The following is a 19,719-nucleotide window of genomic DNA, read 5'->3' as shown; positions in this document are numbered from 1 at the left end:
AGTAATAAGTCATGTTAATTCACTGATAAAGTCATTAACAACAATTAAACAACATCAAAAGGATGCACTTACAGAGTTTCTCAATGGAAAAGACTTTTTCGCTGTTCTGGTTTCGGCAACAGCTTTGGCTTGTGTATTGAGTATATTCTGACATTTTTTACACCAAGAAAATAATCTATCTCTATGGAAAATAATCAGCTGATTAAATGACCCAGAGAAGTCTTTGCTGTAGGTAGTTGCAGGCCTAAAATCGTTCATGTGTGGGATTTTCACTCAGTCAGTGAACCTGTGTCAGGATGAGTCCAATCCAGACTCCAGCTCATGTTTTCCTCCCCTCACTTGCTGCTGGGGTGATTACTCTGCTTTACTTCAGCCTAGCTTGGTCTCCCAAGTGACTCACACACACTCCAAAACACACATCCAAACACACACACACATCACACACACACACACACTGAGAGGCAGAGTCCCAGTGGTCAGGCATGTAGGTGCTGGAGCTCAGTGTGAGCAGGCTGATGAAGCGCTGTAGCGTGCTGGATGGAGAACATGTGGACTGACAGCATTGTTTTACACTGAATGGAAACCTCAGCAGCCACTTCATCATGGAGTTTGGAAGAGTTTGGTCCAGATATCAGAGGACGGTGCTGATCACCATGATGATGTTCAAACTGGGTAAGGCTCAGAGTGCAACATGTGCTCTTTAGAAACACAGCACCTATATATCTGTGGAAAACATAGGAACTGTGGGAGAAAACAAACAATTCACACATGTATCCACAGATAAAGGTGGAGTCCTTGTTTGTGTGTGAAGTGTAAAATGTGCTTTTTCAGTATATATTCATATGCATGTCCATGTATTGATGTGTGCTTACTGATGGACCTTCTCACAGAAGTAAAGATGGTAAAGATAGTTTGATAACCCATTATTTTATTTATTTTACATGTCTATACAAATAATAAAAGTCATAATTTTAAAAACAGGGTGCATGTAAATAGTGTTCAAATATTTATTCATATTCTTCAAATTAACCCTTTAGAACCTGGACTGACACAAGTTATGTTGTGCTGCATTTAGGTGCCTTTCTCAAGCATTTAAACCACTATAACCTGAGCGCACTTGTTTGATTTTTTTTTGAAAACTTGGGAAAAAGGCTATGAGCTACTTGGCAAATTTCAAATTTCAAATTGCAAAAAAACCAACAACAACAAAAAAAAAACAAACAACAAAACAACAAAAATCCAAAGTGTAAAAGGTGACAAGAAAATATCTGGAAATTTAGCTGTGGGAAGATTATTAGAATTATGTTTGATATAGATTATCAAAAAAAAAAAAAAAACAACTGAAAAATCTATATTTATATTTCCTATTATATATTTCTAATTATGTTACAGAAAAAATCACACCATGAGCTAATTTTCTTTCTTTTTTTTTGTTCTTTTGTTTATTTATTTGTTTGTTTTTTTGCTTATTGTCAGGTAATCCTCTTGTAACTGTTTTATGATTTAACTAATTTCTTGCTAATTTTGGGGGGCATTTCTTGTTAAGCTGCTCATTGTCTTCTCACCATGTTTCTGAAAGAAATCAAGCCAGTTTGCTGTTGCACATATGAAAATGAAAGTACATGGGTAAAAACTTAGAAATAAGCTAAAATTAAATGATGGAACGTAGATTTTACCTGTAATTAGAACTAAATAAAAAAGTTATTTTCAGGAAACTCTCTAGAAAAGTTAATAGAAATGATGGACCCATCAAATAATGCTCAATCTGTCATTTTACAGTTATTTGCAAGCAAGAAATGCATCTTTTAATACCAGTTTCAATTTTTATGTGTGGGTCAGTTGTGGAGACCACACTGGTTTCCCTGTGAGTCCCTCATGTGCGATGAATCTGCAGCTGGTCCCAGGGTGTGTGTGTGTGTGTGTGTGTGTGTGTTTTTCTGTGTGTGTGTCTGTGTTGGGGGGTTCTTGTTCGACCCCACCACTTTATAAAACCGTGTTGACCCATTTTTCCCGCGACCGTCATTTGTGTGAGGCGTCTGAAGCTCGTTTAAACAGTGGCGCACCAGCAGCAGGGATTGGCTGAGGGTGGCATTGTTGGAGATCACCATGGTAACGAGCTGAGCGTCCGGCTGCACTGCTACACAGCTTTTTTGTCTTAGCTTTGAATTGAAGGAGTGATGGGTAATAGGGAGCATGGCAAGAGACCTGGCACTCTGAGCTCTTGAGGATTTAAAGAAAAAGAGTGCAGAAGCACAGTACACAGATCTCTGTGAAGACAAGGATGCCTTTCTTTTATAATTAAAAAAAAAAGTACATCATTTACCAACTAAGTAACTACGAGGAAACAGTTTCAAAAGTTGAGCAGAGTCTGGATTTGAGTGGGAAAGGTTTTCATACTGCAGGACTGTTAGTTTGAATGAAATCAAGCCGAAACAAAAACTGTTTGAGGAAAAACAAAAGACACCAGAGGAGCCATCCTTCATGAGCCTCTTAACAGATATCATATCAAGATGACACACAAAAATATGGGGGTACATGAGTCTATAGCAAATATATGCAAAAGCTGAACCCTAGTACAAATAAGTATTCCACTTTTTAAGGCAAAACATTTTAAAATCAGTGGAGAGATTCAGCTTATTGCTCATAGGAACTCCTCTGTTTTAAGAGATAGTTTGGATTTTTTCAAAGTGGCATTATGTGGGGTATTTATCCATAGTCAGTTTATTACATTGTGTAGATGTAAGTCGGCCCACCCTGAGTTTGGAGAAGCAGGCTGGAATCTGACACGGAAGCCAAGCAATGCATTGGTCTAGATGGGGATCATAACATATATAACATAACCTATTTTAGACACAAAAAAGTCCATGTAAAAAAAAAACATGTCAATTTAAGTGTATGCTATATTGAGAATATTTCCACCACATTATCTTAATGTTAGACAGCCCATTTCAATGGGGGAGCATGGCTTCAGTCCCCCATCTTTGCTTTCATAAAAGCCACCAGACATATTGAACAGTAATTACATCTTGCTGAACACAGCAGCTGCTGGTCTACTGCTGTCTCCATCAGTTAGTTTGTGTTATTATCAACTGAAAGCGTTTGTAATAACACAAATAACACAAACTAACAAACAGTTAGTTTGTGATATTGTGTGACTTTGGTGAATGTGAACTAATGCTAAAGTCACACAACAACAATATGAAGTAACTGATGGAGCAACAGGTGACCAGCAGCTCCTGTGTTCAGAGATGTAAAATCACTGTCTCAGTGGAGTTTAGTTTTGAAGAGTGACATACAGCTTAATTACTGACTTATTTTCCTGTTTACAATCACTGACATTAAAGTACAGCAGTGAAAATATTTTCAATATAGCGTACACTTAGGCCATGTTTAGACAAGAACGGCCCCACTAAAAATAGAAAAGTCTTTCCTTTGTGTTTCTAAAAAAATCTGCACTCATATGATAAAATTGTGAAAATGAGCCTCATGTTCACAGATCTGTAAAAAGACATGAAAACCCTGTAGTGTGCATGCCAGGCCAGTAGCTGACGGTGAAACTTTGTAATGACACACCATAGAAGAAGACCACACACTTGCACATAAAGACAGAGCAGTGAGTATAAAAAGACAAGAAGATGATGGCGAACGCACACACGTGAACCTCATTAGAGTCAGCAGCACAAACACAGCTTGGTGATCTGCCACTGCTGTTTATGTTGCCCTTCTCCTTATGCATGGCTGTATGTCTTAAATGTAATTCGCATGCATGAAGTGCAGCCATAACATCTCCATTCTCAAAGGATCTGCTTCATACTTCATTCAAGAACAGTAAACGTAAACGGCCCTTTGAATGGATTTTTACATTTTTTGGTAGAACTTTTTAGGTGGCTAAAAAAAATTCTGGGAGCTAACCCCTCCACAGCAGTACATTGCCTGCTTCTCCAACCTGGGGGACATGCTGACTGACAACTACTGTATTTAACATACTGACTATCAATAAGTATCCAATACAATTTCACATGAAAAAAATCTGTCCCTATAAGGGACTGTCCCTTTAAAGGATGCCATCTCCAGATGACACACACAGAGGAGACAAGTGCATCCTGGGCCTTTGCTTTAAAACTGAGATTAAATCGAGGAGGACTCTGAGAAATATGAGGGTACATTAATCTATGGCAAATATATGCAAAAGCTGAACCAGTTTTTAAAAGGTATTGTACTTTTTTAACATAAAAAGCTTTCAAATCACTGGAAAGAGCTAGCTGATAGCTCCTTAACTCCTCGTTACTCTTAATACCAGACAAAACACATTTGGAGTTTCCAAACTCGATAAAGCCGTTGTGTGAGAGATGAAGCAGTCTATGCAGCAGCTCACAGGAGACAAAAGGATGTGCCGCTCGGCCTGGCTCTGTGTGTAACTGTGACTGATTCGGAGAGGATTGCTGTTTTTTTTCGTATAAAGCACAGCAGCCACCTGCTGAGGAGCCTTTGGAGCACAAAGATGAATTTAGGCGGAGCTGCTCGTCTCTTGTAGTGGTTCAATAAAATTCCTCTGAGTGTGTGAGTCAGGGACTTCCCTTTCTCTGTGATTCATAGCTCTGTTGCTTCCTCTACCCTGCAGCGAGACTCTCTGTTCACTTTGTGTCACTGTTTTCATGACTTGGAGTAAACACTCTCGCTCTCCCCTCTGCCTGTAGCACCTGCCAAAAGTGAAAAAAGAACCATCTCATTTAAGAAAATCTGATTAGACATGTTCTTTTAAGACTGTTCTCAACTTTAAGAATTTGGTTCTCCCAAATTACTATTTGTTTAGGTTTTGACATATTTCAAAACAAGTCCAGAGTTATATTTTTCTTATCGTCAACAAATCCCATGGAAAGATCATAACCAAAAATGTGTTGTAGTCGTAATACTTTCTGACTTCGCTATTCTGTCTAGTGGCTCTCAGTCCCAAGCCTGTTGGTTTCTAGTGAAGACATACATCTCAAAACTTTCTCTCTCTCTCAAAACAAAATTTTTTTTCTTCTTCTTTTTGGGCTGTGGAACTGGTTCATTGACAGAAGTATTTACATAATTACTCAGCTAGTTGCTATTGGACCTTCTTTCAGTTGACCTATTATGTCACATATCAAACAAGTTAGTGAACAGCAAATGGTTTGCAAGTCAAATAGTGAAACCATGGACAACTTTTCTGTGCTGTACATTTCGTACATACTCCTCCCTTTACTTGGTACCTTCATCTTGTTTTATTTTCTTCTTCTTCTTTTGTTTCACCTGGGTTTCTTCTATGAATTTATGCTGTTCAATTTCCGGGTCAAAGCCTGGCGCAGGTACTTTGGAGCATGCATAGAACACCAAGGCTAGTTGAGGTCTGATTGAGGCATACACATAATTGACCCCCAAGGGCATTATCTGGGTGTGTTAGTCAGACTTCAAGAAATTCGACTTAGTACAATTTTAGTGGGACAAAAATGTTTACATGTATTTTAAAAGTGCAGTTTTAGTCGAACTAACACAATAATATACCTTTTTTTTTTACATCATGTAAACCTGTTGAGTGTATGTGTAATTGTGTGTTCATGGTAATGAAGGAAAATGTCAGACGGTGCTACAGTGGGCACAGTGATGTTATTTTTAATAGTTTGTGGACAGCAATGGAGCTCCAGAATATCTTCAGGTTTATTCTTCAAATGGCTGTAACGCAGCATTTGAGGTGGTTAACTTCATTTCTTACCTATCTTGCAAAAAAGGAAAATAAGGCGGTTATTTTGCCAAAGTTTAGTTTGAGGTTTTGCTCTGTTTGATCCTGCCTAACAGTTAAACAATGTTACTTCCTAAACATTGCTGCTGCAAACAGATAAAATAACCTCAGTAGGAGGCATGGGCCATTCAGATTGATGAGCAGTGAAAACTTTATCTCACAACATGAAATTTTGCCTGATGAAGGTCTAGTTACTGAAACATTGCAATAAATGCATATCTTTTGCAAGATAGAAAGTGTGCATGAGTTGGTCTGCATATAGTGTCCATAATAGGATGGTTTGACAACAATGAACTTCAGAACTGAAGCATAGAAACATCTCATTTATCACAGGGGCAACTGAATGTACACACTAATCTGTAAAACTAAACAAGTATATTTGAGTAAAAGCTGTTATTGCTTAAGTCCACATACTAAAGTTAAACATTTATGTTGTCCCTACTTTTACTAAAACTAACCCCAGAATGTTCTTTGTTACTACGAAAATCTTTTAGCATACTACTTATTGTTTGGTTATTTTCAACATAGTTTCTCGATCTGGATTGTCCTGCGCATGTTCCAGAAGTGATAAATAAGATAGTATGCCTATGTTAAACTCAGACAAAGACGTGTCATTGGTAAAATGCAGCTACTTGTAACTGCAATTTATGTATTCAGTTTTTTAAAATAAGTACTGGAAAATCCAATTTGTGTTAAAATTAAGCAATGGTTTCAATTACAGAGGAGTTTGTACAGCTTTACTGAGCTTAAAATAGTTAAGTAATTTTAAAGTGAACAATGCTTTTACGTAAAATTTAATATTTTGATTCAAAGGCGATACAATGTTTTAAATTTATACTTTTTTGTAATGGGAAAACAAATACCTAATGAATAGTGCTTCGGTGATGTTACTTTGGCTTAGAAAATTAAGTACGAGTCACTTAAAAATTTCTAGTAAAAGTTGCTTAAATAAAATTGTGTCTGTAACTTAAAAAAATTGAGTTGGTTTTACTTAAAATTTTCATTGGAATCAGTTTCAACAATTCTTAGTAGTTATTTAGTTACTTAGTTATATTAACTTATGAGGTTTTACAGTGTACAAATAAGGATAAGATTATATATATATATATATATATATATATATATATATATATATATATATATATATATTAACAAGCTGTAAGTAATAAAGTTAGTTTAAATGTTGGTCTGTTTGTACTTAATTTAGATAGATTTAATATAACAAGTAAACTGCATCAAACAGGGATGAAGCAATAGGGACTAGTGGTGTGTGCATGTTAAAGCAAAGCCCTGTGAAGAGTCTGTGAGGTCTCTGGAGGGCAGTTTGATCCTGACATCATTCTACCCACCAACAGTCAGAGGTTCTGCTCAGTGTTACGGCTCAACTGAGCTGCTGGTACCAGTCAGTGTCAGGGATCTCCGCTGTCTGGCCATAACTATGATCTATGAAGTGCTCAGAGATGGGGGGAGGGGCAGGGGGGAGCTGTTATCAGCGCCCTGGAATGTGTGAAGTGTTGATTGGGTTTGGATGGAGTGAGCGGTGAAGAGTGAAGAGATCCTCACTCTTGGTCAGGATTCATGAGATTACAAGTAGCGCAGGTCAAAGTGCATGATTCTGACTGAGTTCAGCTCCTCATGCCAATCCAGGAAAAGGATTTTGGTTCTCTTAGACAGGGAGGTGAAGGAAAACAACAATGAGAAAAAGTAAAAGATGATCTCAGTACATGTAAGAGCAAACAGGGGGAGGTAAAAGAAGGAGGTGATGCAAGACTGAGGAAATGACATGTTTGAAGATGAGATAAAGAGGAAGAAAATTGCATAAACAAACCACCTTTACCATGAATCTTAGGTCAATTAACACATGTGAAAGCATCTTGCTCACTTTTTAAAAATGGTTGATCCAGGTTGCATAGAAAAAAGTCATGCTATTATTGTATAAACTCTGTTAAACACAGTTTGCAGTGTTATTATCAACATGTTCACACCTCCACACAAACTTGTGAAATTTCTCTGACGGTTCTCTGTGGAGCAGTGCCATAGGGTTTATAGTTAAATGTATAGAAACTGTGAGATGAATAATTAACAGTTAGCAAATTTTTATTTTATTTTTTTTAATCATTGACCTGTTGACAACTGAATCACATGTATCCCTCCCACCTCAATGAGTAGAGTGTCAAGTGTGCCACTGGGATATTCATAGACTGAGCCTTTTAGGCTATGTTTAGATGAGAACGACCCTACTAACAAAAATAGAAATTTATAAAAGAATGCATTCATAAAAGAAGAATGCATTCATTCGTTGATAACCTAGTGAGAACGTGCCTCGTGTACATGAATCCCCAAAACTTATTTCGCCACTGAGGGGTGGCATTTCAAGAAAATTACACTCTGAAACCTGATTTCAAAAGTTTGCAATTTCAGTCCAGGTCTTAAACAACAATTCCAATAAGAGCTCAGACATTTTTCAAAAGCCAAAAATAAACAGGAAACATTTCTTTTTCAGTCATCATAAACTTACTGGTCTGATCACTTCACCTCTTTCTAACAGTGTCAACATCAGCTTGTAAACGCTGAGTTTGGACTCATTTCCAGCATTCAAATTAAAACAGAGGAAGCACAAGCAACACAACACTTCTCTGGATTCACAGGGATGAAAAGCATCAAGCAGGTGGGAGGAGTGAGAGACTGATGAGAGGAGGTAGAGTTGGTGTTAGAGCAAAGGAAGGAAGTGATAGCAGATGCTTGTGAGAGGAACTGGGGGTGTTAAAGTGGATAGAGTGGGAAATGTAGGTGTTGCAGAGAAGATATAAACACATTGTTGCTGGGATGTTTTTGTTGATGACTTGCTGGCACAGGAACACATTGTTTGTCGATGATTTTATCTGAAGCACCCCGCAGTACCATCATCCCATTCATCTCTCCAAGGTTCGCCTCCTGTGAAGTGTGGAAGCATTCAGGAAGTGTATTGTGTGAAGTCAGAACTTTAGTCTGATGGAGATGCTAATGAAAAAGGCCATGCCAGTCGGATTTATTCTCTATGGACAGAGAATTAACCCAACAGGTTTCAATTCAACCATCAGATACCTTTAGTACACAGCTGACATTTGGATGTTGGGGCCACTCAAAAGGAAAGTTCATAGAGTTTCTAATGGTGCATTTCCACTACATGGTACCGGCTCTACTCTACTGTACTCACTTTTGGTATCGGTTACTTTTCTGGGGGTCGTTTTCCATTAGAAGATAGTACCTCCTCAGTGTAGCTGGTTGTTATAGCAAGGGCGTGGGACACTTCAGTGACGTCAGTTTCAACATGACACACACATACGTGCAGGGTTCGAATTACACAGTGGCTGTCTCTCTCAACCTCAGACCAAAATCCAAGCAAATGGTAAAACTAGGCAGTGCTGATTGAATATTAATCAAGGTTATGTTACTGCACTGCCTATTTCTCACCTCGGATGTTTTCAGAAACATATTTTATTGCCCTGTTTAGCAGTAATAGCTAGAGTTTGTAAGCCGGTAGTGGGCAGCACGTGGCTTCCTGCACAGTGAAAACTGAGGTATAAAAAACAGATATCAAACAGTAAAACTAAGCACAGATCAAATATAAACCAAGATTCTGTCACTGAGTTGCTTATTTCTCTCCTCAAATGATTTCAGACATATGTTTTAGCCTACTGTTTAATAGTTTCTTACCGGCCCGCTGCCATTGTTTTACGCATACACGTTTGCATAATGTCACCCACCAGCAGCTTTCATTGGTCTGGTGTGGTGCAGTGCATTCTGGTACTTGTAGGTTTTCTACCTCTTTAGCAAAAGTCTCTCTTTTCTCTGGTCATGTAGGACCTTTGTCAAAGGTATTCACATCTTTTTACTGCAGAGACATCCCAGTTTCATTAAAAGCCCATCTGTCTAACAGTGAATTACTTCTTTAAACTATCTACCTCTGAACCAGTGTGTTGGACAGATGGACAGACGTCAGACTGAAATAAAGAAGCAACTATGTGGTTCATGTTTTATAGTAATGTTTTTCTAAGATAATCACTGCCTTTTCAGTAATATCACTGTTGTTCTGCACATCACAGCGAGAAGTTCTCAACTGTGTACAAGCAGCAGTGGTAGGAACTTTCATTGACAACCCTGACAGCTGCTACCTTAGTCAAGTAATAAGTTTACTTTTAACACCATCTGTTGTGACCATAAGTCCAGAGGAAAGAGGGGCTTGTCACCTTTTGCACCGCTTAAGGTCAGAGTTATAGGTAGACCACCGTATAAGCCGGGGGGTAATGCAGCTAAAGCTTACGAGGAAAGGGCAGTGTATTGTTGGAGCCAGTTGGCATGCCGTTCTTTCACTCACTTCTTACTGAAGTTCTCATTCACAGGTGTGTACTTTCATGTTACATGAAATATTTGAAGATGTCCGATGACCTATATTCTTGGGGACATATTAGTTCAACTACTGGTACAACTACTTTAGTGTTTTTCAGTGATGAGAAGGTTACTTTTGACATGTAATAGGTTACAGATTACTAGTTAGCCTGTCAAAATGTAATAATATATAATGTGTTAAAATGTAATAAATAATACAGCTAGCAATCATTAATTAATCAAAGTAATGTAACTATTACTAGTAGTGTGAAAGCGCTTTGAGTGGTCAAAAGACCTGAAAAGCGCTATACAAGTACAGCCCATTTACATTTGATTACTCTTCTAACAAATGTTTTCAACTGGGCAATAAAGCTGAAAAATGTCTGGAAATAGTCTATGCCAAAAGAAGGCATTCCTGTATGATGAAAAGATGCAAAGCTACAGAGTGAATGTTTTATTCTCTCTCTCTCTCTCTCTCTCTCGTTTTATATATATATATATATATATATATATATATATATATATACAACATATTCAGATGTAACCCCCTTTTAATCACCGGCATTAAGATTAGTAACTATAATCTGGCTACATACTTTTTCTCAGTAATTGATTACAATTCCATTTTTTTTTGTAATTTAATTATATGTACTAATCCCCAACATTGGCCACTCCTCATGCGTTAATGAAGTTCAATTTTATTTTGATGGCACTCTTGTCTTAAGCCATCGTTGGGAATGTAAACTTCTCAGACTTTTGATCATTCAAACTGAAGACCATCTTGCAACGGGACCATAGCACCATGTTAAAAGAAGGTAGTTAACACTGTACATTAGGAAAAAGGTACAGCCTGCACACTTCATGCCACACAAGTCTATTTTAGACAACATTTGATCCTGCTTGGATCTCGTCAGGTCAAAGGTTTCATCTTTGCAAACATTTTACCTGACGAAGATCCAAGCAGGACTGAAACACTGTCTGAAATAAACTTGTGAGGCATGGAGTTAGTTTGCAGGCTTTACCTTTTTTCACCAAACCACCACCACATTAATGATTTATGATGGCTGCTTCTCTACTGTCAACAACCCTCCTACTTGTGGTGCCCTTTCTTGGAACATACCCATCTTCATACTATTTCACCTGTGTGTTTTATGACTACATCTTGCACACTTTTGATGCTACCACGTTGAAAAAATCTGTCTACAGAAAGACAGACAGACAGACAGACATAAACGTAGAAAAACACTGCAACAACTGCTGCTGGTAGACTCCACTACGATTGGTTTCATCATGACGACATGATCACACACACACACACACACACACACACACACACACACACACAGAGAGAGAGAGAAAGAGAGAGAGACTCACAAGGTGAACACAATACCAGCCCTGGTGTTTTATTGTTAACCAGGCACAGAGATAACAGCTTGTCACAAAATTTTCATGTACTATTCGGAAGAAAAAAAAGGTCTTTATTTCAGCCTGCATTAACTGAGTTTATTTACCATGTGGGTGCAGCACAACAAACTGTAAACATAACACTGGCATATTATCACATAAAAAAAATAATTTCACTAACATGTTATGCAACAGTTGCCTATCTACACCTCCAACAGACACAGAGTTGGGTTTCTGGCCTCTTGGCAAATGTTACTGCAATATATGGGGCGGCTGTGGCTCAGATGGCCACCCTCTAATTGGAAGGTTGGCCAACATGTTGAAGTATCCGTGGGAAAGAAACTGAATCCTAAATTGCTCCTGATGGCTGTTCCATCAGTATGTGAATGTATGGAAGGTTAAAAACTGAGCAGCAGGTGGCATGGTATGGTAGCCTCAGCCACCAGTGTATGAATGTATGTGTGAATGACTGCATGTGACTCGAGTGCGAACGCACTCTGAGTGGTCTCACAACTAAAAAAGGGCTAAACAAGCGCAGATCCATTTACCATCAGCATCCATATACTCTCCTTTTAGCTCCGTTTTGGTCTCCACCAACTTGGATAAATATATCTGTTTCCATAGCTGCTATAAGACTATAGACTAAAGACAACTGCCTGAAAGTGAAGCAAACAGTAAAAAATGCACAAAAGCTCAATGAACTCAACCTTCAACATATTCTACTAAAGAAAAATGTTGCTTATTGCACCATTAATTGCATTAATGGTGCAATTATTGTCTTCTTTCCCAGGCCTCCTGTGCACAGCAGCGGCAGACAAGTGTTTGTCATCTCCCTGCAGTAATGGTGCCACATGTCTGGACCACCTGGGTGACTATGTGTGTCTATGCCCTAAAGGACCGGTGTGGTACATGGGCAAAAACTGTGATGAGCTGTATGACGCCTGTATCATGGCACCTTGCACCAACTGCACCAGCACACCAGGGACTGATGAGTACACCTGCCACTGCCCGGACGGCTTCACAGGGCTCAACTGCACAGAAGATCTAGATGAATGTCAGAGAAACCCCTGCACAGGCATCCAGTCATACTGTGTCAACAGAGTCAATAACTATTCTTGCCACTGCCCCCTGGGGTTGGGAGGGGAGGACTGCAAGGATAATGTGACCACTTGCTCAGAGGAAACATGCCATAATGGTGGCACCTGTGAGGACATCCCTGACACTGGGCACAGGTGCCAGTGTGCGGCTGGGTACCAGGGGAAGAGCTGTGAGGAAAACATTGATGAATGCCAGTCTGAACCCTGTCAAAATGGAGCCATCTGTAAAGACGGGGTTAATGCCTACCAGTGTTTCTGTGTGCCTGGATTTCAAGGCTACCACTGTGACTTGGACATCAACGAGTGTGCCTCCCGACCGTGTCAGAACAATGGCACATGTCAGGATGAAGTGGATCATTACAGCTGTGACTGCTCTCTGGGCTTCAAAGGTAAGCCACTGTGTGTAGTAAGTTAGAGTTACAACTAGGACAACGAATGATCCACACCGGGAATTTTTTTTTGTACTTTTAGTATACATAAGATGCCAGAATGCATAAAACAGCATCAAAGTTGGGCTTGTTTATAAACAAAGTGCCAGTGGAGGATCCCCACATCCACCGACAGAGGTCCTAGCTGAGGCCCTAATGTCCTAAAATCACCTAAAACCCTACAAGTTTCCTAAAATTCTGTTAATGTCCTAAATTCCAGGAAATATCCAAAAACCATAGAGATGTCTTGAAATTCAAGAAACATCATGAAATTCTAGAAACCTCCTAAAACACGAGAAACATCCTAAAATCGTAGTACCTATGTCCTATAATCCTGAAATTTCCTAAAATCCTTAAAATGTACTGAAATCTTAAAAATGTGCTAAAATCCCACTAATGTTCTATAGTCCTGAAATATCCTAAAATCTTAGAAATGTCCTAAAATCTGAGAAACATCCTACAATCCAAGAAATGTCCTAAAATTACAGGAATGTCTCAATATCCTAGAAATGTCCTAAAATCCAAAAATGTCCCCAAATCTTAGAAATCTGAGAAACTCACAAATATCTGACAGATATCCTAATATTTGAAATACTTTCCAAAATCCTAGACTTGTTGTAAAATCTGAGAAAGTTCCTAAAATCCCATCCCAGAAATGTTGTGAAATTCTAGAAACTTAAAGTCATCATCAGGGTCTGGTGTTTCAATTGGTTCTGTCTGAGGAGGGACTGTATGAAAAGAGGTTGCCTGTCTGTTTTTAAGCAGCATTAGTGTGTGTTGCAGTCCTTCATCTGCAGCTGACTTCTTGGCAGCTGCACTGTTATTCTGTTGTATCTGTATGTGTGCTAAGATAATTAGGTGTGTTGCCAATCTCAGTCCCTGGCCCACTGCCATCTCCGCTCCCCTGCAGGGATTAATTGTGAGGTGGAGATCGATGAGTGCGAGGTGCATCCCTGCCAGAACGGCGCCACCTGCCGAGACCACGTCGCCATGTACACGTGTGAGTGCATGGCCGGTTTCCAAGGCCAAGACTGCGAGGTCAACATAGACGAATGTGCCAGCACCCCCTGTTTGAACGAGGGCAAGTGCATAGATGGGGTCAATAGGTAGGATTACATACACATGCACCTTCACACTGTCTGCCAACACATGCAACTTTAGTTCAGTGAGAGGGATTGAGGTTTTTCTTGAATGAACAGTTACACTGGAACATACATATGGACTGGAGACTTTCCTCCTCCAAAATATGACTTCACAGGCAATTTACAAGCAGAAATTACAACTTGTATTTGCATTTTTTTTTAGCCGGTAACCTCTCATAGCAGTTTGTACAGGAGCCACAGGCAACGTGGTGTAAAGAGGCCCTAACTTTGCTTATAGTAGGTCAGGAGGTTTATGGGCCATGTAAACACAGGACTTTCACCCAGGAGAGTTGTGTTCATGCCTTGTTGTGAAACCAAAAGTCAAGGTCAGCAATGTAATTTATTTTATTTATTTTAACAATGTAAATAATGTGACATACTTTGTTACAATAAATGTCACATTTAGAAATGTTAAGCCAAATCATGATCATTTTCTTAACCTAGACAAGGAATTTTGTTGCAAATGCTTCAGCTAAATAACATTAAGCACATGAAACTGCAACGATTAATGGTCATATGCAAACTATTCTGTCCTCCACCAGAGGGGGCGCTAATTTCACTTCTTTGGGTTGTATTACAGGGTAGAAATGTATAAATTCTGTGGTTGACTGGGTTTGTGAATTTGTTGTAATATTTGTGAAATGAAGGGGCTGTTAACCTTTGAACAAGTGAAAAAGGTGAACATTTTCAGAAAAAGGGAATATGTGGTATCAGCAACATAGCGGCAATATGTATTTCATAAACTGTCCGCTGTGACCAGTCTGACTTGTTTCTTTTGTTATTTGTTACTGTGCATGTGTGATACCAAAGTAGTTTTCTCTCTGTGAATGAAATGAGTTTTCTAACGTAAAAAAGAATACAAATTACCTTGAGCTCAAACTGCTGTGAGACTGAAAAAAAAGAATGATATATATATATATATATATATATATATATATATATATATGATCTCAAGATCAGATCATATCACCCTACAAAAACACAGAAACAGTGGTCATAAGCAGAAACCAAACAAATAGGAATGGCCTCTGTCATAATGTTTCTAAAGATAATTATGTTAAAAATTATGGTCCTTTATTTATTTATTTATTTTTTTTTCAAAATGAAACATCTATTAGGCAACACTTTGTCTTTATATTAAAGTACTGTTTCTGACACAGAATGATGTCTTCAGTGAGATTTCTGACTAGGAATGATGTGAAATGTGATCAAATGCCGAATTCTAACAAGGTTACTCTCATACACTGAGTTAGACTCATGGTTGTAAGAGATTATCATCTTATCATATAGAACTAAATTACATACTTAGTGCAAATACATACATGGCTACATGACTTTCTGTCTTTGTCTGTGTTTACCCCCCCCCCCCACCCCCATGTTGAGCCTGATGAGGCTGATGCGTCATCCAGCAGCGTGTTGTGTCAACGTGACGCTGCAGCAGACATTAAAGTTGACCAGGGATAACAATTAATCCACTTACTGTCAGACATTGTGATGAGTTATTAGATGACTGGAGGTGCTGAGAATACCTGGGCAGTAACACAGGAAGAGCAGGGAGTGGGTATGATGGGCAGAATATATATTTACACTTTGGGACAAGAAGGTGACATAAAATGGTCCAGAAAACAGTGCAGGTTTGTGCAGAAGTATGAAGCTACTGGATGCCACTCTGATCAACCGATCATCAGCTGATCACCCTGAGTACCAACTACACACACATTTTATATCTATAATATAAATATTTAACATCAGCAGCTCATCTAGGTTTTTATGTCCTTCAGGCATGGTTGTAGTTTAGTTAACTGGTTGCTTACTTCAGGCTTGATTGATAGATAAAATTGTGTATCATCTGCAAAAAATGGAAGTTTATGCAGTTATTTTTCATATTGTTACCTCAGAGAAAGTGAATAGAACTGGTCCGAGCACAGGGCTCTGTGGAACCCCATAACAAACTTAATCATGCATATAGGATTCATCATTGATAATAATAAAAAATAATAATAAATAAGGTCAACTACCATGATGAGCAAATTAAGAGTGAAGTTTTTCCTTTAATTGGATGAATCAGATGAAATATTGCTGTTTTATTTTTTTCACACTCAACTTTTGTAGAGGTTTTGTGATTTCTGGTTAATTACAGTGTTTGAAATTAGTGCGACAACATTCTATCTGTCGATTTAAAATCTCTTATTTCCAAATATTCTTTTATCTATATAAATCACTTATCAAGTGGCATCATTGATGACTTGGGAATGAGAATAGGCTTCTGAGATACAAATTTGTTGCATGATCCTTGTGGTGCCATTCCACCTGCTCTATTCAGGTCACCGCATCCTGTGGTTTCCACTTCTGTTGACAGTGACAGCTGCTCAGCAAAATTAAGTAGCATTGCAATCCATTTCTATTGGCTATAGGCCCACAGTCCTTTTTCTTTATTTTTCCTTGCTCCACTAGAATATTGATCCATTGATGTAAAAAATTACATTTAAAATGTGATTAATTTTAATAACCTTTTTCACAAAGTAATTTTTTTATCAAAGATGAACCAAACACATGCGAAAAAAATACACATAATCATCTTTCTCTTCCTGTTGACATTCACAGTAAAAGACAGGCTTATTTGTCTCTTTGTGCTTTCTCAGCTATAAGTGTGACTGTGAGGGGACGGGCTTTGTAGGCGACCACTGTGAGGAGGATATTCCTGAATGTGCGTCTGATCCCTGCCAGCATGGAGCTGCCTGTTTGGAGGGGATCAACGAGTACAAGTGCCTCTGCTGGCCAGGTACGCCCTTACTCTGGGACACAAATCTACACTTTAAAACAAACTCCCAAACATTGCAGCAGTCACACATTAATCCACTGTTACTTTATATATAGGCATCACACTCAACATAATGTCAGAAATGGGTGGAGCGTAGCCAAAAAGTGATGTAAAAGTGCTGTAACTTATCAAAAACAAGAATACATACAGGAGTAAAGGTACTTATCAAAATAACTACTAGTTAAAGTATAAAAAATAGTTACTGAACAACATTACTTGAGTAACGAGTAACTTAAGAAAGAAAAAAAGGACAGAAAAACAGCACATTACCCCCCCACCTCTAGTCTTTTATTAGAACTGGATACACACACGGTCTTGTTCTGGTAATAGTGAAGAGGTGAACATACACCTGTGAATCACCTGGAAGGATTTTTTTCTAAAAATCTACACTGTATGAACGGTGCCAGAGCTTGGTCCGCATTGCCGGCAGTAAGTCAAACTCATTTCCGGTGAGGGTTGGACTCCGCTAGGGCTGCCCTTTCACCGATTCTGTTCATAACTTTTATGGACAGAATTTCCAGGTGCAGGGGTCCGGTTTGGTGACCTCAGGATTGGGTCCCTGCTTTTTGCAGGTGCTGTGGTCCTGTTGGCTTCATCAGGCCGTGACCTCCAGCTCTCACTGGATCGGTTCACAGCCGAGTGTGAAGCGGCCGGGATAAGAATCAGCACCTCCAAATCCGAGGCCATGGTTCTCAGCTGGAAAAGGGTGGAGTGCCCTCTCCAGATCGGGGATGAGATCCTGCCCCAAGTGGAGGAGTTTAAGTACCTCGGGGTTTTGTTCAGGAGTGAGGGAAGGATGGAGCGGGAGATCGACAGACGGATTGGTGCAGCGTCTGCAGTAATGTGGACTCTGCACCGATCTGTCGTGGTGAAGAGGGAGCTGAGCCGAAAGGCAAAGCTCTCAATTTACCGGTCGATCTTCGTTCCTACCCTCACCTATGGTCACGAGCTTTGGGTAGTGACCGAAAGAACAAGATCGCGGGTACAAGCGGGCGAAATGAGCTTCCTCTGTAGGGTGGCTGGGCTCTCCCTTAGAGATAGGGTGAGAAGCTCTGTCATCTGGGAGGAGCTCGGAGTAGAGCCGCTGCTCCGCCGCGTTGATAAGAGCCAGATGAGGTGGCTTGGGCATCTAATTAGGATTCTTCCCGGACGCCTCCCTGGTGAGGTGTTGAGGGCACGTCCCACCGGTAGGAGACCTTGGGGGAGACCCAGGACACGCTGGAGAGACTATGTCTCTCGGCTGGCCTGGGAACGCCTCAGGATCCCCCAGGAAGAGCTGGACGAAGTGGCTGGGGAGAGGGAAGTCTGGGCTTCCCTTGTTAGGCTGCTGCCCCCGTGACCCAACTCCAGATAAGCGGAAGAAAATGGATGGATGGAGTATGCTGCAATAAACCTACCAAGTACTCCTTACTCAAAATGTCATTTAAAAACATGTAACAAAGTAAATGTAACTAATTACAACCCACCTCTGGATAACATAATCCCACTGTGAACAATTCATCTGTACATTGCAACAGTCACCAAGCTGCTGCTTAAACAATAAACTAAAATCATAAAGGAAAATAAATGCTGAAATTTTAAGGGGAAAAAAAGCTAAACTGTGCAGACATAAAAAGCATTGTCGGGCTGAAAGTTTCCCACACATAAATCAAACCAAACAAAAGAGTTGGATGATCTGAGCCTTGAGCTTACAGGAGCAGAGGGGACGACTGAGCAGGGCTGTGCTCTGCAACATGCAGCATTCATGGTAGAGAGCTAAAATCCACAAATCTGAATCTTTCAGGGCTGTGATGAATTATGAAAAGTGATGCATGAGCACACTGTGACAGAGAGATGCAGATGTCAGCAGTCTGTGTCAGATATTGCTGTCATAGTTTGTGGTTGTGTTTGTGTGTGTGTGTGTGTGTGTGTGTGTGTATGTGTGTGCACGGGTGTGTGTGCGTGTGTGTGTGTGTATGTGTGCACATCCTAAAAGTATAGTTATACATATTACATTATACATATTTCGCAGGTGGATTTTGGTTTAAAGAAGAGTGTCAGATTTTTCTTCAAATAATATCCTCACATTAAATTACTATTTGTTATTCTGTCCTCACTGGCTGTGAGCTCTGTATGGTCTGGGGACAAAATCCTCAGTCCTTTTTAGTATCACAAACTATTTTCAGGGAAAGGTGGAACTAAAGGGGGCTTGAAAATTGGCAGTATGACTTCACATCAAGTCTCCAGGAAGTGTGCCAGGCTGTGATGTACATTTTATGTACTGGCCAAAGTGGAATTACAATGACAGAATGGCACTATTTAATGAGTTTGGAGTGAGAACAGGCTGCTCTTTGAAGTTACTTGTGCATGTGAGGTTTGTGTAAAGGCAGAATTTTCATTCAGACATGTATTTGTGTGTATGTGCGTGTATCCAGGTTACGAGGGAGAGAACTGTGAGCTGGATATCGATGAATGCAAGCAGAATCCCTGTGAGAATGACGGCGAGTGTTTCCAGCGCTCAGATATTCTGAACTATGGGATGCTCCCTGAACTCAGCAAAGACATTTTCAGCTATGAAGAGGCAGCTGGTTTCATCTGCCACTGTCCACCAGGATTCACTGGTAAGCCTCTTCACAACTACACCCCTTCAGTTTCTTGACATATTGCTCCATTAACTCACAATAAAGTAATGAGGGCATGGATCTGAACCTCATGAATA

At 39.6% G+C, this 19,719-nt stretch overlaps 1 protein-coding gene across 1 annotated transcript in view; it reads left to right on the top strand.

Moving 5' to 3' along the window:
- Positions 1–388: 388 nt before the first annotated feature.
- The window catches only part of LOC121944829 (protein crumbs homolog 2-like), a 41,688-nt gene continuing 22,357 nt past the window's right edge, over positions 389–19,719 (top strand). Inside the window, exons 1-5 of the mRNA XM_042488745.2 lie at positions 389–672; positions 12,324–13,019; positions 13,969–14,164; positions 16,843–16,982; positions 19,436–19,621. Coding sequence (XP_042344679.1) covers positions 603–672; positions 12,324–13,019; positions 13,969–14,164; positions 16,843–16,982; positions 19,436–19,621 — 1,288 coding nt within the window. The 5' untranslated portion in view covers positions 389–602. The remainder of the gene's footprint in view (positions 673–12,323; positions 13,020–13,968; positions 14,165–16,842; positions 16,983–19,435; positions 19,622–19,719) is intronic.

This window comes from Plectropomus leopardus, chromosome 4 (genome assembly GCF_026936395.1).
Source record: "Plectropomus leopardus strain MGB_pleo_1.0 chromosome 4, ASM2693639v1, whole genome shotgun sequence".
Taxonomy (NCBI): Eukaryota; Metazoa; Chordata; class Actinopteri; order Perciformes; family Serranidae; genus Plectropomus; species Plectropomus leopardus.
This window is presented reverse-complemented; position numbering and strand designations above follow the sequence as displayed.